Genomic DNA, 23519 nt, shown 5'->3' on the forward strand with positions numbered 1-23519 from the left:
TGTATGGACACTTAAACTAACAAATACCCAGGTCTCTCTCTCTATGTAGCGTGTTTATACACGGTCATGCTAGAGACAAGCTAATTCTGTTCAATTTGAATATTTTTGCTACAAAGAAACAACGCATTGAAGAGTGAAGCAGAGACGTATCTCACAAAGAAAAATATTGGACTTCCAAATTCTACCATTGTTTGAGACTCAAGCAACAAAGTAAGAACCAAGAGAGTTGACTTCAATCAGAGGTAAAGAAGATAAAAAAAGAAGAAGATTTCTTTGTGTCTAGAAATAGGAGGCAAAAGGACACTATAAGTGTCATAATTTGTGTACGGCGCTCACTTTAGTGCCAAAAGTTTTTGCCGACTCACTTAAGTGTCAAATCGGAGGAAAAATGATTACTTAAGTGCCAAAAGTTTTTTTGGATCACTTCAGTGCTAACATTTTTTAAAAACGATCACTTAAGTGCCAATTTCGGCGAGCCACGTCAGCTTCAGAAATTAATAAAAAAAATGCCACGTCGGATTTCTGGCGAAAAGTTGTGTATGGCACTGGAGTTGGCACTTAAGTGATCGTTTTTAAAAATTTTTAGCACTGAAGTAATCCAAAAAAAACTTTTGGCACCAAAGTAAGCGCTGTACACAACTTATGGCACTTGTAGTGTTCTTTTGCTAGAAATAGGAGTAATCACATATTCGGTTACTCAATGCTTTGCTACTTTCCTTTCCTATCTATATTTTGACCGGCACAATTGGATATATACACTCAAACACTATTCATCCAAATAATGTAGCATGAGGTTACATAAAAAAAATGTTAAAATTATGTCTTGATTTTGAGCCCAAAAAGGAAAGTTTTCCCGATTGAAGTAGGTTTCCTATTTTGAATAGATTTCCTAATTGAATGGTTTCCTAGTTGAAAAAGGTTTCCTAATTGGAGAAGGTTTCCTAAAAAGAGTTTTTCTATTTTGGATCCTGGTCTTGTCTATATATATAAGAAGTGTGACTTCTTATGAAGAGTATCAAAGGAGAGTTTTTGCTTGTGAATTACACTCTAGGAGCTTTTAGTGTTGAAGCGATTAAAATCTTGTGGTAAGAATTTGTGTATAATTCATTCGCGAGATTGAGAGATTATTTCATGAGGAATTGTGGGCTAAAAACTGTTTGAGTTATTGGGTATAATTGGGTCTTGGAAAACACTTTGAGTGTTTGAGTGACTCAAGTGTGGTTGTAATCTCCGTTATATCGCTTGATTTATAGTGAAATTTCGTATTGCTCTCCTCGTGGACGTAGGTCACTACAACCGAACTAAGTAAATCTGGTGTCCGATTTATCTTCTTGCTCTATCAATTTTGAGTGTTGGGAAACACTTTGAGTGTTTAAGTGACTCGAGTGTGGTTGTAATCTCCGTTGTATCGCTTGATTTATAGTGAAATTTCATACTGCTCTCCTCGTGGACGTAGGTCACTACGACCGAACTAGGTAAATCTGGTATCCGATTTATCTTCTTGCTCTATCAATTTTATTGTTTGATCGCTTGCTTCCGCAATAATTGGTGTCAGAGCAAGGCTTGGTTGAGTTGAAACGAATCGATGGCGACTGAAGAAGGAAAAGTTAAAATCGATAGATTTGATGGGAAATACTTTGGTTTCTAGAAAATGCAAATTGAGGATTATCTGTATCAAATGAGACTGTAATTGCCCCTATCTAGGGAGAAGCCAGAGATGATGAAGCAAGCTAATTGGGAATTGCTGGATAGATGAGCTTTGTGTGTTATTCGGCTGACGTTAGCTCGTAACGTCGTATTTAACATCTTGACAGAGACAACCACTGCGGGCTTGATGGAAGCTCTGTCGGACATGTACGAGAAGCCCTCTGCAATTAACAAAGTCTATTTGATGCGACGTCTGTCTAACTTAAAGATGAGCAAATGTGCGTTAGTTGTTGATCATATTATCGAATTCAATGTGATCATTAGTAAATTGAGTTCAGTTGATATTTACTTTGAAGATGAGGTATGTGCTTTGATTCTATTATCCTCATTTCCTGATAGTTGGAATATTACTGTTACTGCTATTAGTAATTCTTCTGAGTCAACAAGTTTGACGTTTGATGGTTTTCGAGATTTAATTCTGAGTGAGGACATCCGAAGAAGAAAATCTGGTGAACATGTATTTGTTGCTTTAGTAGGTGAAAAAAGAGGAAGAATGAGAACTCGTGTTAGCAAAAGCAATATAAACATGAATAGATGAAGTCAGTCTGGGACTGGTTGTGACATTCGGAAATTTCGTAACAATAAGTAATTGACGTTGGGAATTTTCTATGTTCGAAGATGATATTTGGATTATAAAGCTAAGTATTATTTAAGTTAATATTCGTGCGGATGCGTAAAAATCGTTGTTGGATTGTAAATCGCGAAGCGCGGATTCGGAAACGTAATCTCCCCGAGCTCGTCATAATTAAAATCTTAAACGTTGTTGTGTGCGATAATCGTAATGCGGTATTAATTAATTTACCGTTGTTTTGGGAATTTAGTGGGTATTATTATTATTGGTTAATTTTAATTAAGTAGTGTTAGTTTTTTATTCTAATTTGCCGTTAAGGGAAGGGGGCAGATATTCTCTCAAAATATCTCTTCTGCACTTTTCTTCCCTCACGTGGCTATTGAAGGAGAAGTTGACCGAATGCCATTTGTCCCCTTTAAGCCAGCTTCTGTCTAGCCAGATACCTAGCCTAAGTAATTATTTTCCTTGGCCACCACTCCTTTCCTAATTTCTTACACCTGGCCATGATGGAAAGAGAAGATGCCACCTATGAGTGCATTGTAATTATCCACCTCTTCGTCTGCTCCTCTGTTTCATTTATCTAGGTATCACCGAAGGAAAATTTTACCAAATTGTAACTCCCTTATTCACTTTTTACTTTCACCATCACCGATCTAGAATCTCCGAGAGAGCTTTAACTTGTGGGTGTTCAAATTCTGCACAAGGTAAGTGAAAACTCTAGATTTAAGCTAAGTAAATCTACTGACACTTTTTACTTGGTTGCCTGTGAAATGCCATTTATGATGTGTGACAATAGTGAGGTTGTGGTGATGGTTGAATCTGTTTTGCTGGTTCTGTGCATGTTCAAATGGATGTGATTTGTTTCCTTAAAGTATGGTGAAAATCGGCAAGTGAAACGATTATATCTGAACGTGTAAGTGTTATCTTTGAGGTGATTGTTGAATTCTTCTTATTGGTTTATGTATATTTAAAAAAGGTAGAAAATCGTTTTACTGAAAGCGGAGTATATTATGTGAGTATGAATGATGATTCTGTATATCTTTGAAACTACTTAGACTTTACTGTCAAAATCTGGTTCTGTGTACCTTTGAAACTGCTCAGACTTTACTGTCAAAAATCTGGTTCTGTATACTTTTTAAACTGTTCAGACTTTACCTTCAGACCTTACGCTCAGACTTTATCTTCAGACCTTACAGCTCAGACTTTACTTCAGAGTTTACCGCCCAGACTTTACTACTCAGACTTTACCGTTCAAACTTTACCTTCAGACTTTACTCTCAGACTTTTCGTTCAAACTTTACCTTAAGACTTTTCGTTTAGACTTTACCTTCAGACTTTAGCCTTGTGAGTCTGAACTTGCTTGTGAGTCTGAACTTGCTTCTGAATCTGAATGTGCTTCGAGTCCGAACCCGCTTCTAAGTCCGATCCGCTCCCGAGTCCGAACCCGCTCGAGTCCGACCCGCTTCGAGTCCGAACTCACTTCTGAGTTTGAACCCGCTTCTGAGTCTGAACTTGCTTTTTGAGTTTGATTTCCTAGCTCGCCTGTCCAGAATCAGTATTTTCTTAATCAAGGAAGTTTTATCTCAAAATTTGGATATGAGTATTTTCTAAATTTGAGTAGACTTTAACCTTTTGAGTTTGAACCCGTATTGCTTCATACTTATTTGCTCAAATGATGCATTTCATTTCTTTAAAGGACAAAACCGTGAGGCTCGGTATGAGACGGACCAAAGCGGATATATGCATGCAAATATTTGGTTGTCATGGCTTGCATGAGAATAATATTAATTCCATCGCCCATTTAGTGGTGTGTGACGATGCCCCGTGTATCGGGATGCCCCGATAGTCGGGATGCTTGGGGAGTGTTTCGGGATGCCTCGGGAGTCGAGATGACCCGATGGTCGGGATGCCCCGGGTGTGTGCCGGGATGCTTTGAAGTTGAGATGCCCCGATGGTCGGGAAGTCCCGGGAGTGTTTGGGAGGATGAAGTAATGAACCTAATCGCATGAATGTTTTACTTCATATGCTTGTGGTTGAGTGAAAGTATTGTGAAATGTTGCATTGCTCAGACTTTGTGGTACATCTAGACGGTAAAGGTATAACATGCATTCGAATTCTATGCATACTATTTATTATGCATGTATGTGGTTTATGCCAGGTGAAGTGGTAAGCTGATTTTCCTAACTTAAAATTAGAGACTTCATTTACTGGGCCTCGGCTCATCCCATTATTTTTCAGATATGTAGGAATGGACAATCTGCTACCAATGCTTGCTAGTTTTTCCCTAAATACTATGAATGCCAGTACGTTGATATGCTTGTCCCGAGGGCGGATATAGTTTGTACTAGATGTATATCTACTATATGGGTTGATGCGGGATTTTGGTTGATATGAAGGCGACGACATCTACGACTTGTTGTAAAGTCTACTTTTGTGCGGGCCGTCTTTGGAGTAAATTGTAGCATGGAGATAGGCAACCTTGACTTACCCAGATGTTTGTTCTTTGTGATTTTATGATGTATTGTCTGGATTTGTAATTATCACAAGTGTTGTTAATGAGAAGCAAAAGTATTTTGACAAACTTGTTCAGACTTTGACTTCCGCTAGCCAATTTATTAATAAAATTAATTGGTACGTGTTACGCGTGATGTTCTGGGGCGTCACAGCCTGTTTGGTATCAGAGCAGGTTCCCCCTCTAGTAAGTGTGTAGTTTGGGTAAGAATCAGGCGAAGGCCGGTGATCCTGTAAAAACCCAGTCCGATGAGGGCGGAGAGTGGTCGCCAGGGCAAAACCTGATGAAGGAGCGGCTCTTGGCTAGGAAGTGGATGCCGGGGCAAGAGGCCCAAACAAGGAGTGGCTTCTAGCAAGAGTGGTCTCTGGGGTAAGAGGCTTGAACAAGATACGGCTCATGGCAGGTTTTTAGGATGGTAAAAAGAACAGGAAGGAATCGAATTATGCACTGAATGGGGGAGACTGATTCTGAAATCAGAGCAGGTTTTATCCATAGAGTGATAAGGTGCGCTTAGAATTTGGGGCAATAAACTTTACGTAGACTGCGCGAGTGTAGAAAATCAAGTGCATGTGTTTATTCTTGATTGATTTTATGTTACAAGTAACTTTTGTTACTTTTTAGTTCATGGCTAAATTAAGCAATACGTGAAGGCATTGAAAGATGAGTTCGGGCAGCAACTTAGAAAAGGATCCTAGGGTGGAAGGAATTCTTCAAGTGCTTGCCAGTGATGGAAGCCTAATGGAGAAGCAGGAATTACAACGAGCTGCCTCTAACTCAGGAAATAGCGAACGTCGTTCGCAAAGTTTGATTGAACAATTTTTGAAGCTGAAACCACCCCAGTTTGCTGGAACTAAAAATCCTGACGAGGCAAAATCGTGGATCGATGAGATGGAGAAGATAGTCAATCTGCTAGATTGTAATGACACTGACAAAATAGCCCTAGCTGAATATCAACTTCAAGAAAATGCCAGATAGTGGTGGAAGGCCTCCAAGGAAACTATGATTTCAACTGACACTATCGTAACTTGGGATGATTTTGTCAAGGTATTTTTCTGGAAATATTTCTCGGATTATGCCCGGGATAGGAAGGTAATGGAATTTATGCAACTCAAACAGAATGACCTAACTGTGGATCAGTATGAAGCCAAATTTACAGAACTTTCAAGGTTTGCCCCCGAGTTGGTAGAAGACAGGGAAGACAAAGCCAAGAGGTTTGTTTTTTCGGGGCAAATTAGCCACGAATTTTGAGACAAATACAGTTCGTGGCAAATTAGCCATGAATTTTGTCACGAATAATTAGTCACGAATAATTAGCGACGAATGTTGCGACGAATACAGTTCGTGGCAAATTAGCGACGAATTTTGCCACGAATTTTTTTCGTTGCAATTTAGCGACGAAAATTGAAATTTTTCGTTGCTAAATTTTGCAACGCCGTATTAGCGACGAAATTTTTTTCATCGCAAAATTCGTCGCAAATTCATTTAGCAATGAATTTTGCCAAATTTTTCGTGGCAAAATTCGTGGCTAAAACCTTATTTTTTTTGTAGTGTCCCCTTGTTGATAACGTAGTAGGAGACCTATCTTGAGATTCGCCAAATTTGATCTAGGAACATTTTTCCTATTCAGTGAGGAATCGGTTCTTTGTTGTGCCCCCGTTGTCATCCTAGAAGCCGGTCGAGAGCTGCACTTTGTCCGAGCATCTTTTGCCCCGGCGATATACTCTCCATCCTCGTAGAACCAGGTAGACCACAGGTTTTATCCAACTCAACTCACCTAATAAAGGGATCGTGCTCTGATATCATCTATCACAGGCTGGCAGTTCCTTGGCTGCGAAATAGGTCGTGCGGCGCCTAGTGAGTCATTCACTCCAGTCCGCCCCTAGTTCTCTAGTTGTTCCGAAGAACAATACGGTGAATAGCTTCTTCGTATCGGATTGTACCACGCCCAGAATAGCTTGAGCGTCTGGTCCATTGAGCGATACACGTAAAATACTTTAGGCACCACAACTGATTTCAGCCTGCCATGGCTTCATTACGAGGGCGATATCAGCTCCCAACCAGTTTGTGCACGAGAGACCAACCTTGCCTTTAGAGCTTATAAGGGTATATTCATTCAATCCTAGAACTCTTAGCACCAACCGTCCTGACATTATTCTCACGACCCAGTTGTATTCATCCCTTTTGCATCCTCACTCTTCACCCGATCACCCTGAGCACCACTCACAAGGATACGAAAATACGAAATAATCACGTTCCATGGCAGTTGCCTATGTATTGTGTGCCAGGCATTTGTTCCTAACACTGGGCGTGGAATTCAAGGGGCGACATCACACTGTCTAGGTCAGAATTTTGCAAAAATGTTTGAAATATTCTTTGAGAATAAAAAGAGAGAGAAAGCCATGGTCTGGCAGAACACGTGGGCCTATACCACTAGAACGGTATTTTTCCCTGTGAACTTGTTTCTAGTTTCTACAACTCGTTTCAGGATGTTTTCGAATAGGTCTGAGATATGCCCTTTCAATTGTTTTGTCAAGCTTCTACATGAATTTTTTTTTTTGGTCTGAAGCATCAACTTGAATTTGGTAGACAGCTTTTCATTACCTTTCATCATTTTGGATAAATAAAATTTAACCATTTGCATAATCCTTGTGAGACTGGCTGTAAAAATTTGCTGCCATTTTCCAAATTCTGTTCAGATTGGGGCAATGGTGATGGTTCCTGGGGATGATAAGGGGTTGGTTCTCCCTCCCAAAGTGGCATCAGGGCAAGTTATCATTATACCTGTTCCATATAAAGATGCTGATACTCAAGGTATCTTTGATGCCTCCACAGCCACCGTTACTACCTTATGTGAACAGGTGTTCGTGCGGAGACGGACCTCAGAGATAAGTATTCACCTGGTTGGAAGTACTCACATTCGGAAATGAAAGGCGTTCCTCTAAGAATTGAAATTGGACCAAAGGACTTGGCAATTAATCAGGTAAGAAGCAACTTGCTTCTTGACTATTCATTTGTTTGTGGCATAATCACCTGCTGATTACATTTTTTCTTCACAACCCCTATATTCTTGTTGGAGATAAGAGTGACACCTTGACATCAACAAACAGGTCCGAGCTGTTCGATGTGATAATTCTGCTAAAAAGGATATACCAAGGGCTGACTTAGTTGAGCAGGTGAAAGAAATGTTGGCCAACATTCAACAGAGCCTGTTTGATGCTGCAAAACAAAAATGTGATGCCTGCATTCAAGTTGGAAAACATGGGATGAATTCGTGGAAGCACTAGGCCAAAAGAAGATGGTTTTGGCTCCTTGGTGTGATGAGGAAGTATGTTTCCAGTACATTCATTTCCATTCATGATTATCTTGTGCCGAGAGTTCTTTCCTCGGTTGGCATTTACTTATATATGTTATTTGATTCCTTCTGTCACCATCCTAAACTCTTAGCTCCAAATCCTGTGTGGCAGTTGTTTTTTGAGAGGAGAAAAGAGTCTTATCTTTCATTCGCATTCATATTTTTGGCACTTTATATGGCTTTGTCGGGAGAGAAACTCGTTAGCTTTAGGGAACCTCTAATGAAAGCTTAAGATATAATAGCTCTTGCTGTACTTTGGGGTAATTTTTCAGTCTACAGTATGCTTTTGTTAAACTGTGAATTGTTCTTTGGTGTAAATATAGCTTGCAATCTTCTTGGAATACATTTCCTTTTAGTATGGCACTATCTTTTTCTCTTTTTCTCTTGAAAGCTTTTGCATTCCTTACTTTAGGAGGTGGAGAAAGACGTAAAAGCACGGACAAAGGGTGAGATGGGAGCATGTAAGACACTTTGTTCCCCATTGAACAGCCAGTGCTTCCTGAAGGTATCACGATTCATTTTCATAACTAGGACATATTGATCTTTGCCACTTTAGTTCATGATGTCTGTCCATGGGAAAAGCCAATCTCTCAGCAAGGTTGGAATCTGAACAACAAATGTCTTGTTTTTAGATTGTCTTCGACCATTTCACAAGTTCGAAAACCTGAATTGGCATTGACGTGCTGAGCTAAAACTCTCTTTTTTCTTGTCAGCGTTTTAAGGCCTGGTTGGTGTTCTCATGTTATTCAGGAAGTCTAGCTGCGGGTCGTGCTTCACGTCACTTCTTCATTGGGGTTCATGCAGTTACTAAAATGCTTGCTTCTAGAAAGCCCGCTAAAAGGTGAAGCTACTGGGGCAGGCGTTACTAGTTCTACTTGTGGTCCTCCTCTTAGCGTTGAGATTCTCCATGCGAAGATCATATCGGCCCCAACTTATAGCGAGCTCAGTCCTGTACTTTGCTAGGCCGCAAATTCAGACTATTAGTATCGACATTGGCTTGAGCCGCTCAACTTTTCCAAGTCATGGTTTGGTGTTCTTTTTTTCATACACAGGTGATGCTTGGATAATGCTTTGAAATATCGAGTAATACCACCACAAAAAAAAAAAATTGATATCCAATAATACTCTTCTGCGCTGAGTTAGAATTAAGGCGATTTGTTTGCTGCTAGGATTTTGTTTTATCTTTCATCTGTTGGTTAAGACAGGTGGTTTTCTTATGTTGTTCGCGCTCACGGCCGGACCATGGTTCATTGATGAAGTGCAATCAGGGCTCGTGGTTCTTGTGAAATCTACGTGGGATCGGCTGCCATGTATCCGATTCATATGGACTCGGGACCAGGCAATTACGTATCCGTGCTTGGAGGTCGTCATACACGGGTAGGCTCTACAGCCGTACGATGAACGGCCAATCCACATCGAAAGCTAGGAATGAACTACGATTTAACCGCAAGTTGCGGTTTTTTTTGCTAAGCGCATTGTAGTTTGAGAACGGGAGGGGAGCTAGACGATTTGGTTAGTGGGTGCAACGTGGAGATTCATACTTTTGAGTGCTTGTGTGATACCAAGAGAAAAAAAGAACACGCAAAATGTAATTGCACCACCGAATGATTTTCTTTCAGAAAGGAAGTTAAAGAAGAATGAAATCATGGGTTGAAAAATCGATTTACATATATTAATTTGCAAAATGAGGTCGAAAAAATTTAAGATAGCATATGAATAGGTGGTTGGAGTTAACTTATTCCCCCTACGTGGACGGTGTAATAACTCTTTCTTCTTTGCCACAAATTCTGTACCACACGACTGACAAGAGCTATTGAGATTTTTTTTTTTTGGTCAGAGAGCTATTGAGGGCCCGTTTGGTTCAGCATTTGGAAGGGGCTTTTGGCCTTGGAAGCCCCTTGGCCAAATGCTGAACAGTTTGGTTCAGCATTTGGATCAGCATTTGCCAAATGCTAGCATTTGGAATGCTAGCATTTGGAATGCTGAACCCAAATTTTTTATCCCCAAACTACCGTTAGTTATTTTGGCTTATTCCGGTTTTGCCCCTCGTGTGTACTGTTCATCTTCTTCTTCGTGAGGTGGCCGGCGAGGGAGGCCGGCGAGGCGGCCGGCGCCGGATCGGGCCGGCGGCCGTCGCCCGAGGCCGGCGACCCTCGGCGAGGGTCGTGGGACCCAAGGTGCCGCCGCCCGGGTCGCGCGACTCGGGCATTGCCGCCCGGGTCGCGAGCCGCCCTGGGTCCCCCGACCTCGCCGAGGGTCACCCGGCTCGGTGTGACGGCCGCAGCCCCACATCTAGCCCGCCACGGCCGCCCGACCTCAGCGACGGCCGCCGGCGCCAGATCTCGGCTCGCCGGCGGCGGCCACGGCGCACGGCCCCGGCTATTGAAGGGTAAGTTAGGTTTTTATTCCCAAAGTCCATTTGCAAAAATAATTCACCAAACACTATATTTTGGCCAAAGTAACTTTACAAAATATTTTTACCAAACACCATTTGCATTTTCCCAATGGGCTTTCACCCAAAGGTATTTGCATTTCCCCAAGTAGCATTTTCAAAATTGAACCAAACGGGCCCTGAGATTTTGTAAGAAATGAAATTGCAAAATTTTAATAACAGTCTCGTGTCATTGCCGTTTATAGTGATTTCTCTCGCATCATGTGGAGAGAGTTACTGGCGCCTCCAATATTTTTATTCGTCTTTAACAATTAAATTTATATATTATTTTTAATTAAAATATAGAGAAAGTTTCCAAATGTTAGTAAGAAATTAATTTGTTACTGTTGTTAGTTCTAACTTCTCGGTATATATTTTAGCAATAAAATTAACGTGTGAAAGACTTAGGCAGACTCGTAAAAAAAAAAAAAGGAAAAAAGAAAAAGAATCAGGCAGCCAAAAAAAAAAAAGAAACTTGAATATGAAACTTGTTTCTTTGAAGTCCCAACCAAAGTACTCTTCCCTCGCCGTCGCCCACAGAGTTGAGCTCAGTGGAAGCGGAAGCGCCGATAGACATCGAGCCGCCGCCGCCGCCGCCGTCTCCGTCATCATCGTCGGTGACCTACAAATTGGTCCCGTGGTTGAGCTGGGACGAGTAGGACTCCGTCCGAGCCTCTCTCTACTCTCCTGCTCCGGAATCCGTCACCTCCGCTCTCCGAAGGGCAAGCAACTTGAACGCTGTTCTCTTCAAACCGTATCGTCGTCGTTGCTTTTCTCATTCTCAGTATCTGTAAAACTAGTTCAAAGTAGGTTCTCGTGTGTCCGTGGGTGGTCGCCTAAATTAAAGGTGGAGGATTTGTTTGATTATGCTTTTGGTGGGTTGCTTGTTGCTAGAGACGAGTGGGAATATATAGCGTTCGTAGGAGTAGTTTGATGGTTTATTTGATTGCTGGTTAATGGGGTCGCGTTTCGGACTATAGATTACAGACATTGTACTTTTCTTCTTTTTAGCTTTTTTTTTTGTTCCCTTAGAAGTGCTTCGGCTTGCAGATAAACAGCGTGGAGAAGCAGAGGATGTCTTCCTGTGGCAGTCGAAGTCACAGCTTCCATCATCGAAATTCAGCTGAAGGATCCTTTCTCCAGGTACTTCATTTGCATTCCGCCTTGCCGTGTTGTGGGGGGGGGGGGGGGGGGGGGTGGGGCGGGGGGTGTTTAGTTTCCTATTAAGTTATTCACCTGCTGATTTCGCACGACATGTTTGCTTTTTGAGATTTGGTTCATTCCATGGGAATATTGGCTGTGTCATGCCACTGCAATTCATCGATGCGTTTTTATTTATTTATTTATTGCAGAAAAAACCTGCCTCCCAATTCTTTCTTTGATTACGATGAAACCCTGGCTATGCTCTATTGCATGGCGATTATGAGGTGAGAGTGAGACGTATTTGATTAGCTTGTGATTCTCAGTTCGGTCCTTTGCATTATCTTCGTCAGAGCTCAAAGAGTTTGAGGTGGAAATAGCGACTTTGTCTCTTTAAAGCATGCATCGCGTAGTTTCCATATCGTCTTATCTTGCGATATAGAACTTCCAGTCTGGAAGCATTGGCCGTACCTGCATCTAACAACTTTTATGCATGACGGCCATCTGTATGCAAGTAGCAGTGGGATGTGGGCTTCAAGTGTTGTTCTGGGATAGGCTTATATTGCTTTTTCATTTGACTTTTGAAAATTTTTAGACGATAGGTTTTGAAAGTTAGAGATTGAATGCGGAGGGCTGTCTTTCTGGAAATTCATGTGTACGCTTAGTTCTGTTCACAGTAATAAAGTACACAGTTTGTTTGAATATTTCTTACTTCAAATTCTCAGCATCCTTGGCTGGGGATTTACTTGAAGTATTACCTGCTGGCCAAGCATTTCAACGATTAAACATTCGTCTGTGCTGATGTAGAAGTTTTTGGTCAAGTTGTTTGAACTCATGTGCACCATTTAGCTAGTGACATTCACTCGAGATTTTAAATGGTCTTTGTCCCAGCTATTGCGGTCTGAGAATCATTCTTCCATTGGATGTAAAATGATTTTGTACAGGCTGCTAGTCCTAAGTTTCTAATGTTCGAATATGAAAACCATCAGACATTAACATCAGATGTGTCCCCATGTGCAGCTAGCTTTTGGCTTTTGGCTTCTTGCGTATCTTAATGCAGTGAATTCCAATTTGTATATTATCCTCAAGTTACCTTTTCAAACTCCTATAGGACTTGCGGATGCGTGCTAACTCTGTCTTTTAATGTTTTACATTGCTTTGTAATAGCAAGAAGGGGAAAGAAAATTGCCTGACGGAGAGGGAAGGCTGGGAGATAGATTTAGGGTTCTGAACCAAAGAGAGGAGATGGCAAATGAGAAGGACAAGATGTATAAGCAAAAAGAGAAGGATCTTCAGGAAGCACAAAAGACGATAGATGAAGCTAATCTAACATTGTCAAGAAAGGAAGAGGATATGAGCAGCAGGCTGGCGAATTTAAAGTTGAAAGAGAAGGCAAGCCTTTCTGATGCTGATCACTTAAGATGTCGACAACGGGATGATTCTAATCTAACGCATTCTTTTTGGCTGCAGGAATTTGAAACAACGAGAAAGAACTTAGAAATTAAAGAGAAGCAGTTGGTTGCTACAGAAGAAAAGCTTGATGCCAGAGCAATGGTAAGTACTTGAAATTTGGAGATTTGCATTTACCTAGTATTTGCTGGTAAATAGATGTCTTGATGACTTACCCATCGTGGGAGTAACACGAGGATAATATGTTCTACATAACTAACTTTTTGCGGTGCGGTCCCTACTCCTTTTCTTGTCCTTCCGTTATCTATCTACTAACAGTCAGGTTGTGGTGCTTTATAACCATGAGTCTCTGCACACTGCCAGATTTTCTACCTCTCCAGTATCGACTCCCCCCTCCTTGCCCGTGCTCCCCAAAACAAAAATAAATTAAGTGGAAACTCTATTTATTATGGTGTGATTTGATGGGCTCAGTCAGTCTTGTCAGACTTACAGAGACCGGTGTGTCATCGCAAAGATATGCTGGAAAGATTACTCCTACTGGAGTACTCTTTATCAGTCACTTTAATCATCAAATTTCTGTAGCAATTTAAATAATCTTCTAAACATTCTTAAGATTTGACACTCCTTGTGCTTGGTCCTCTTCAGGATGAAATTCAAAAGATCTTTGAGGATCATGCTCGTGTTTTAAATGTGATTGAAAAAAATTATAAGTTGGAACTTGAGCAAAAGATGAAAAAATTTGATGAGGACTTAGAAATAAGAGGATTTGGCATACAGATTAAGGAAGCTGAAATTAAGCTCAAAGAGGATATACTTGTGAAAAGAGAAAAAGCAGTGGAGAACAAAACTGAAAAGCTCAAGGAGAAAGAGGATGAATTTCTGAAAGATCTTGAGGAAATGAAGAAATTTCTGGAGTCTGAGGATCAGAAGCTGGAGACTCAGAAGAAATCGGTCGCTGTTGAGAAAGAGGAGTTGCTCAGCTTTAGGGCTGCTCTTGAGAAGATAAGAGCGGAAAATGAAGAACAGCTGGTGAAGATCCGCATGGAGAAGGATCAACTGAAAGTGAGTGAAGAAGAAAGGTCAGAATTTGTGCGTTTGCAATCTGAATTGAAGGAAGAAAGAGAGAAGTGCAGACTTCAAACTGAGGACTTGAAGCAGCTAAAGGAAGCTTTTGAGAAGGAGTGGGATGAGCTTGATGAGAAAAGGACTCAGATTGAGAAAGAAAGGATTGGAAGGGGAGCCGCGCGAGAGATTGAGATCAGAGACCGAGAGAGCGTGAGAGTGAGAGCGGAGAGCTGGGAGTCCCTCTCCGCCTGTAGGAGGTCCCGAGATGCCGCCGATGAGCCCCCAGCCGCCGCCGATGAGCCCCCAGCCGTCGCATTGCTCCCGACCAGCCGCGAACCAGGTGGGCTTTCTTCTATATTCTGCTTTTAGGCCGATGGTGGGTTTGTTTCTTTATTTTTTGATCACGTCTTAGCTTACTCACGTCTTTCTTCTTCTTTTCCTGGAAAAAGGAGAATATTCCTGTTCAATGTCGACCTCGCAAAGAGGGGGCGACCATGGCAACCGCGGAGAGCCCAGCTCCACCTTCGACTTCGACTACAGTGAGTACCGTAAGGCTTTGCCGTCTTCGCTGGCGGAGCTGCGTTTTGCTAATGAAGTCGAGAGCAGCAGTGCTAGGATGGCTTATCTCTGTGAGTGGTTTAATCTTCTCTAAGTGTGAAGTTCTAGAAAATAAATTATTTCTCTAGGTTGTCTGGTGAATAATGTTTATATTGATTATCTCAAAACATATGAATATTTTCGTTTGAAGCTCTAAGCATGAGCAAGCTTACATGCATATAGGTAATTACTTCTATTTTTGAGGTTACTTCACGTGTGTATGTTTGCTGGCTGTTATGATGTAGGTCGATCTTGTGCTCTTCAGAAGGCTCGCAGGTTGGATCCGACATCTAGTGGACGTGTTAGTCTTTTGGAGACTAGTGCTCTTCGGCTTTTTAAAGGGGTAAGCACTGCTACTCCATTAGGAGCAATTACTTCCTTTCCCCCTATGTAAGCGGTGTTCTGTCTGGCAAAACACGCGCTCATTGCTGTAAATATGGATCTAATTTAGTTAAGTTATTTGATTTCTTTCAATTTCTTTCGATTAGCATTTTGAGTCTACGGGGTTATACAAATTGATACTTACAAGTGAGGACTATTTCCATGTACCGGTCAATCATTTAAAGCTAGGACTCTGTAATTTGCCACTTTTTCTTGTTCTCTTTAAGAAGAACATATGGAGTAACTTTTTACGTATCTAAGTTTTAAGAGTTAAACTTCTTTTTGATCTTTTCTGTTTTTCTTGCCATGCTCAGTCCTTTTGAAGGTACCTTCTTTTCTGATGAAATTCTGTAATGTTTCTATCGATTTCCAGGTAAATGATCCAACCGTAATGGAAAAGGTTAAAGAAAGTGATGAAATGCGGATGCTTTTGCGCAGTTATTGTGTACGATACTATTTTGCTCATCAGAGGACTGCTGGTGAAGCTGATTGGTAAGCCCATAGAGTTACTTTACATAATGTGTCGGGAAACTTTGCTATTACCTTCCTAGTTTTCAGCAGCTAACATGGTCTCAAATGCAGTACTGCCGAGACTCTCGATAGGTTTTCGGTACTTAGTGAGGTGTGGAGAGATCTTGATTACGAGCATTCCATGAAAATTGATCAGGAGGTAAAGCTTTGCACATGTCTGAAACTTACTACATGATAAATATCTTGTCTGATGAGAGGGTATGTTGATTGGAATGAGATGTTTGCCATATTATTAAATTCTTTCTTGCCTGACAGCAGGGGCAATGAGCTATATAGCCAATTTCCACTTAGTAAACAGATTCTTCTTTCCTTTTCATAGTACACGCCCGCGAGTAATATCTCTTCACATTTACGTTTGTACAGATTTCGGATGGAGGTTTCAACATTCTCCCTCTGGATCCTGCTAGTGCAAATCAGGCGATTATGAAATATCCTGAGGTTGCATCCCCTTCCATACATTGAAATGTCATGTTATGGCCTCACTTTCTAGCAATACATGAAAATCTTGCTGCATGTAATTATTTTGCTTTGTAGATCCAAGCTGCTATTGTGGCGCTCCGTGACACAAGGGGCCTGCCATGGCCAGAGTACCACAAAAAGAAGCTGGATGGAGACCTTCTTGATTGGCTTCAGGCAATGTTTGGATTTCAGGTACGTGGACTAAGCAACTTCCTCCATTTAATCTTCTATTAGCTTGCTTTCATTTCTCATTATCTTTTTAGCTGATAAGCAGTTATATTCAGACTAATTCTGGGTCCTTGGACTGTCAATCTACAGAAGGATAATGTGGCAAACCAAAGGGAACACTTGATTTTACTGCTTGCAAATGTGCACAATCGGAAATTTCCAATCCCCAACCTGCTAATCCAGGTGTCTTGCCCGCAATCAATCCTAGAAGATGCATCTATTTTGTCCATTTGCAAGTAAATTACTACAGTATGAGATGTCTTTTTGCTTGATTGTTTTCGTATTGGTTCGAGGGGGAGGTTTCAATCATTTGCGTATCTGCTAGTATGTTGTCTGGAGAATTAAGTGATGTAACTAATTCAATGGAATACCTGTTAACTGCCCATCCTTCCCGTGAGAAACCCTCTTGTTGAGTGGGCTTGTTTTGAATGCCTCACACTTCCTTGACCTTTTTTTCTGACAAATTTCATAAGGGGACCCCACCCAGTCACCTCTTGTGTCACCCTTTACGCTGGCTTCTATTCTTTTACTTTTCGACAACGAGTAAGCCTTTCTTGCGAAGGTAAGCTTTGAACTATGGCAAACCCATTGATCTAATAAGGTTCCGCCTGATTCTGTGGTTGATGAATCCTTCTTATTGAGTATAAAGGAGTGCAAGCACCATTTAGACATCTCCACTGTCTTTGGCATTGAGAGAGATCATCTTGAGTTCCTTTTTCCATGGCTTGGGCTTGGGACGACCATATCTCTTCCTTCCTTGCTATATTGAAGGCAATGTAATTATTTCTACAAACAATTGCAGTGCTTGTGATTCTATCTCATCGAGGATTCAGTCTAATATGACGAGTACTGCTAGCTGAGGCTGTTGTGGTTTTCTCTGTTATCCTGGTTCTGCTATTTCTTATCCACTTTATCCTATCAATATGCGATTTTGAGCAGAAGCTGCAGCGATGATAGGCTCTAATGAAATGAAGGATGTTGTCTAATATGACAAGTAAAGCTATCTGAGGCTGTTGATGATGCTGTTTTCCTTGTTTTTTTGGTTCTGCAACTTTTTCCACTTTATACCCTATCCATTTTCCACTTTATATCTTATTGTTATCTGAATAGCAGAAGCTGTATCAATCATGGGCTGTCGGAACATTTCCCTTTTCTCCCTGTGTGTACTGAGTTCTCATCTATATGATATGGAACTTCGAGCCTAATCGCGTGAGTCATGGATTGTAATAACATTTATTTGTTGTCCAATCTTAGACAAGGTGCTTGTTTATCCTATTTTGTTTTGGATAATAGTATTTATGGACATAATCGTGATTATGGCCTTTGCAATTTTAGTATGCTGACATGCTTGTTTGTCTTCTTGGTTAGTTGGACGATCGAGCACTTACAGAAGCGTGGGAGAAACTTTTCATGAATTACAATGAATGGTGCAAGTTCTTGAATAGGAAGAGCAGTCTTTGGTAATGCTTCTTCTGCTAATTTATCTGGCGAGTATGGCAATTATGTGGAGCTATTAACGCTTTAGTAGAAAACTGTGGATGTGCTTGTTAGGGGTTTCTTCTAGGAAAAAAATGGGATTAGAACTTATTTTGTGGGGACAATACTAAAGGATGAAGTCCGACTTTGGTCGTGTTGCGTTGTTTCTTAAATTTCATCCTCCAACTTCTTTGCTTTTAAATCAAGTGTAACTTATTTAATTTTTAACAATCAACTGTTGCGTGGGTATGTGGACATGGTGCTGCTGATGTGGCAATTTGGGCTACATGGGATACTTACCTGTACCGGAAAAGGAAATCAGAAAAGAACTCATCTTTAATGTCCACGTCTGTATTACTGGGGAAACTTATTGCAGGAAATTTAAATAATGAAAAGTGTAATGCAAACTTAAATTAACAAGAAATTGTGGTGACTTTCGATAAGATGCAAGGTCCTGAGTCGACCTTGATGAAAATAAGAGAAAACATGTCGAGAGAAACATTTATATTTTGAATAAAGCAAAATTAGAGAGCATAACTTGAGGTGATGCTATTGAATAAGAATGTACCTCCTCCATCGCTTGTACAACTATTTTGTTAAACTAATCAAACTATCCTTGTCCCATGAAAACCTTGCCTATATCCCTTGAAGTGCCTTATCCTGTCCTTGTCCGTCCTCTACCAAATACACACTTCACACGTACACTTGGACATCACTATCAAACCAAAAACAATCATCAATATCAAAACCATATTCGGCGCCATCTAAATTTCAACAAGAGGAAATGTGTTCAAAGGGCCAGAGAAAACTCTTTTTCAATTGTTATTCAAGAATAATTTCAATTATTGAGATTGGAATTATTATTTCAAGTTGTTTGATTAGGAAAAATGCACAACAGAACTGAAAGTTGGAAGCGGTTAATGGGGTTCTGCTGGACCTTGACCAATGGCAGAGGTTTTGCAATTTGATTGTTGGCCATTGGATCCAAATTGTTGAGGCGATTAGGGTAAAGATAGCCATAATCTGGGTTCTGTAGCAGTCCAATTAATTTCACCACTCTAGCCCTCGCTGGTAGCTGGCAGAGGCGATGTCAGCTCCTTCGCTCTCTCTTATGTTCTCCTTTTTGTTTCTGATATTTCTTTGTATTGCTGATGCACCGCATTAGCACATGTTTACTGAATTTCCACATGAGCTGCTTTTTAACAGTGTTCATGATAGGACCATACCGCACAAACTGAGGAAGTTAGAGAGCTTGATTGTGTATAAAAGGTTGACAAAATCAAAACATAAGGGTACAAGTTACAGGATCAGACGAGAAGAAAAATCTTATTGCATCCTTACCCTTGGTTGGCTCCGTGGATTGTGCGGAAGCCAGCCACTATCATCAATTAACTTCACATAATGAACTGGTCATAAATTATATTGATGGAATGGTCTTTTTTTAATTCTTGATTTGCACCATTAGTGTATGCATCTGATCTCAATTCCTGATGAAGGGTGCCTTTCTTCATGTGCAACCTTGGTTGTAAATATGCAGGTTACCGAATACCCAGCAGGAAGTGCGGAAGTGTAAGCTTCTCTACATGGGTCTATATCTTCTTATTTGGGGGGAAGCAGCAAATCTGAGATTCATGCCAGAATGCCTTTGCTATATTTTCCATCATGTACGTTTCTAATGGTTTATGCTGCTAATATCCTGTTCATGCTTTGAAGGTTATTGTTGATCTATCTGTTCCCGTTTTCTTTTTCCTCCCTCAAATTTGTTGACTTCTAATGGTTGATCTGCTTTCTTATTTCATAAAGCTGAGATCATTAATTAAGAAGAGGGGGAGGGGGGTGATGCGGAGGATTTTGTCTTACATTAGAGGAAGCAAGGAACTGTGTTGTGCCACACTGAACTGTGTTGTGTCGTGGGCCGTCTCTGAACTGAAATTGGCTTTCCTCAAGGCTCTTTTTGTATCTCGGAAAAATGAATAATTTGAAAAATAATTTTTAAAAAACGATCGCTTGTATTACTTAAAATAACTAGTCAATGAAAAATGTCATTACTGATAGTAATTTATATCTAAACATTTTCGTGGACGATGAAAATATTTTCCGTTCATTTATTTTGTAAGTGATACAAGCGAACATTTTTGGGAAACTATTTTCCGAATAACTCATTTTCCGCAAAACAAACGGGCACTAAATTTCTGAAATTTTCTACAAGTATAAATTTTATCCTATCCTGAATTTTATCCTGACTACCAAACGTAGCCCAAGTGCTTCAGTATACTTCCTGAAACATTCTTCTGGATCTGAACTTGTCTTGATATAGGGATGACACAGGAAGTTTATGCTTAAGTGGTGACATGTTAATAATGGATAGTGTTAGTACTTAGTCATGCTAAGAAAGAGCTTTCTTTCAGGTGAAATAATTTTATCAGAAGCCGGTACTATACCGATATTGGAGCATCTACATTCTGTAATTGCTCTTCTTTCCTTGTTAAGAAGCTTTTTTTAATATTTGGTTGTGCTTCTTGTAGATGGCTATCGAATTGTTTGGTTCGCTAAATGGTTATGTCAATCCCATGACTGGAGAAAGTGTAAAGCTCGCTTACGGAGGTGAAGAAGAGGCCTTCTTGAGAGAAGTCGTTACTCCTATTTATGAAGTGATTGCAAAGGTACTTCACAACATATGTATATATACACAATGTCTTATCTCTTCGTGCTTTGGTTTTTTTATGCTACATTAATTCCTAACCAGGAAGCGGAAAGGAGTAAGCGTGGAAGATTAGCGCATTCTCAATGGAGGAACTATGATGATTTAAATGAATACTTTTGGTAATTTACCTTTTTTCACTAGCTTCTCCTTTCACTTTTGGGGGATATTAACTATCTATCTTTTGACAGGTCCGATGAGTGTTTCCGACGGTTGGGTTGGCCAATGTGTGCAGATGCTGATTTTTTTCACCTTCCTGCTGGGTGGCTACAGTGTGGGAATACCGAGGTACATAATATTTCTTCTTTCCTTGCAAGTTTTTCTTTTGGTTGCTCAACAGCAAAATCTGTTTATGAGAGAATCTCATGCTTGTTACGTCACTCGCCACATGTATATTTCTATATAACAAAATACTGTTTATTACCACATATACACACAATCAAGGAACATTAAGTGCTCTTATTATGAAGGGTGACCGGACTTTTATCATAGAAGGCACCAAGGGTTTCCTCTTGAGTACGAAACAACTTCCTAAGGGAAGCCACCCATTAAAGAAATTATTAAGAGACGGTTAATGTCATGTGCAACAAGCTATAAGTATGAAATTGAATTTTCCCACCATACCTAAAGTGAAAGTGTAAAGCCACTAATCTCTAAAAGAATTCCGTTGGGATTCATCTCATCGAAGTGCCCTCCTGTTTCTTTCTTTCTTTCCAAATAAATGAAGAGACAAGGAGAGGAATCATCTTGACAACTTTTGTCGTTCCTGCTCATGAATCGATAGCCTCCCGAGCCCAAAGTTCATCTTGCACTGATTATTAAGTACCTCACTTTATCCTAAAGTCGCGAAAACTATAGTCCATTTTGTTCGGTACAACTATGATGCAACAATTGGTGGTTCACACACATTCCATCTTTCTTACATAAGAAAGCACCTGATTCGCCAAAGTTTTCCATTCTTCTGAAGGTTATCGAAAGTTAGATTACGTCCCTAGTCCCCGGGCAGTGTTCTAGGTGAAAAATAAAGCCTTCAAATGACCTCTAATTTGCAAATTGACTTCCATGGGAAAAGTGCATTCTGTTGCATAACTTCTGCTGAGGTGAGATCCATTCCCATGTCTAACATCGTCATGTACAGCTCAAAGCAATTATATAGAGCTTCTAACTTCCTGTCTCGAGCCTGACGTATAAAGTCAATCTGTTAAACCATTTTTCCATGCTAGCCTTCTTGCTATCAGCCGCTTAGCTTGCTTGTCTGTTTCTACAATGAACAAGTGAACAAAGTAAGGATGTTCCCATTTTAGCCATTGCCCACACTAAGGGGAAATTTCCCCCCCCCCCCCCCCCATCCACCCTTCATGATCGAACCAAATTTTACGATCAGCACCTCCTCCCAAAATTTGGATATCATGGTTCTCATGAACCTTAAGCTTGATGGTCCAAAACCATGATCAAATCATTCATTTTTTTTTACACAATCAAGAAATTACATGTACTTTCATAGCTTGCATATTTACATCTAAATCTTATGATTATCAGTCCTCTATATTTACTCATACTAAAAAAGTCTAGAAACACAATGTAGGATCATTTTAAGGAATTTCTGTTGTAGTAAAAAAGAGAGGAAAAGTTACAATCTTAAGGGCCTCTTGCAACTTGTTCTACAAGGGGCGCCAGCTGGGCAAACTCGTTGTTGGCCTCCCGTTAACTTTGGCTTTTGAAGGCCTTGTTTATTATTATTATTAATTTTTTTTTGGGAGGGGGGTTTGGAGCAGCCTGCGGCCCTCCCTCTTCTATGTGTCAGCCGAATTGCATGCTTTCTTTCCCCTTGCTCCTTCTCTCTCGCTCTGTATCGGTGAAAACTCACTTGATTAGTGAGGGAGTGAGGATTGCTAGTTTTTGTGTTTGATGAAGCTATGAAGATCAAGTGGACATTCCTTACCAAAAAAAAAAAGATCAAGTGGACGTACATGCGCTAATCTGATTTTCTTGTGTCCGTACATGTAGTATTCAAAACCTGCTTATCGTGATCGATGGGTTGGGAAAGTGAATTTTGTTGAGATACGGTCTTTTTGGCACATTTTCAGAAGCTATGATCGGATGTGGAGCTTCTTCATTCTATGCTTACAGGTTCGTGTTTACGCTTTCTTGGTGCTTGGGACACTAGGATTTTGTCTATGCAAAATTTGACTGAATTTGACTCTGATCTTTTTTAGGCGATGATAATTGTTGCTTGGAATGGCTCTGGGGATCCAGCTGCTCTATTTACTCCTGATGTTTCTAAGAAAGTGTTGTCTATCTTTATAACTGCTGCTATACTGAAGCTAGGACAAGGTACTAGAGATTCACCTTACTGGTGTCAATTCCTTTTGTTTTTTCCTTTCCTAGGTTATTTGCACTTTGCTTGTACATAATCATCTGTATCTTATTCATTGTGCCTGCTATTCTACGGCAAGACTAGCGATGGTATCTGGTCCATGTTTTGCATTTGACGAGCATTACCAAATAGAATAACATGTGAAACTATGTGGTTAGGAGAACTTTGTTTAGTGTATTAAGTGCATGTAATCTCTTTTATGATTTCAAATAACTGAGTTTAGATCATTTTATGATCTAGAGTGCATATACACTTAATTGACAACGGATATTGAAGCAATTACCTGTGTTTTGAGAACCAATGCTTTGCTGCTCATGTGAACATCAAATGTCTGCTTATTTATAAAGTACACCTGCTTTTTAGAAAATTAGGATAAGTAGCAATAAATTGTGGCCTAGATAAGTCCAATCAACGTACAGAAATTTCCTGTGCAATTGAGGAACAGAAATGTGAACTGGCAATGAGGAGGGAAGAATTTGCTTCTGCTGTGCAAGTTTCAATTTTCTTATTGATACATTACTGGATTTAGGTGGAGCCTCTATCTTTGTTCTCTTTCTTAGAGTCTTTTACAAGTCCATCTG

The 23519-nt window shown here is 40.4% G+C and overlaps 1 protein-coding gene and 2 pseudogenes across 1 annotated transcript; all 3 read left to right on the plus strand.

The window, feature by feature from the left end:
- LOC115676570 (callose synthase 3-like) overlaps positions 1–23519 on the plus strand; it is a 58360-nt pseudogene that overhangs the window by 16634 nt on the left and 18207 nt on the right.
- Positions 7070–8987, plus strand: LOC115676600 (proline--tRNA ligase, cytoplasmic-like; annotated as a pseudogene).
- Positions 11055–14557, plus strand: LOC115678341 (nuclear matrix constituent protein 1-like). Its single transcript, XM_056313357.1, has 5 exons — positions 11055–11498; positions 11606–11716; positions 12658–12759; positions 12881–13267; positions 13769–14557. The coding sequence occupies exons 1-5, from the start codon at positions 11055–11057 to the stop codon at positions 14555–14557; spliced, it is 1833 nt and encodes a 610-aa protein (XP_056169332.1).

The sequence above is a fragment of the Syzygium oleosum genome, unplaced genomic scaffold (assembly GCF_021117445.2).
Source record: "Syzygium oleosum isolate NSW1041296 unplaced genomic scaffold, Sole_v2.1 Sole_v2.07, whole genome shotgun sequence".
In the NCBI taxonomy this organism is placed as follows: domain Eukaryota; kingdom Viridiplantae; phylum Streptophyta; class Magnoliopsida; order Myrtales; family Myrtaceae; genus Syzygium; species Syzygium oleosum.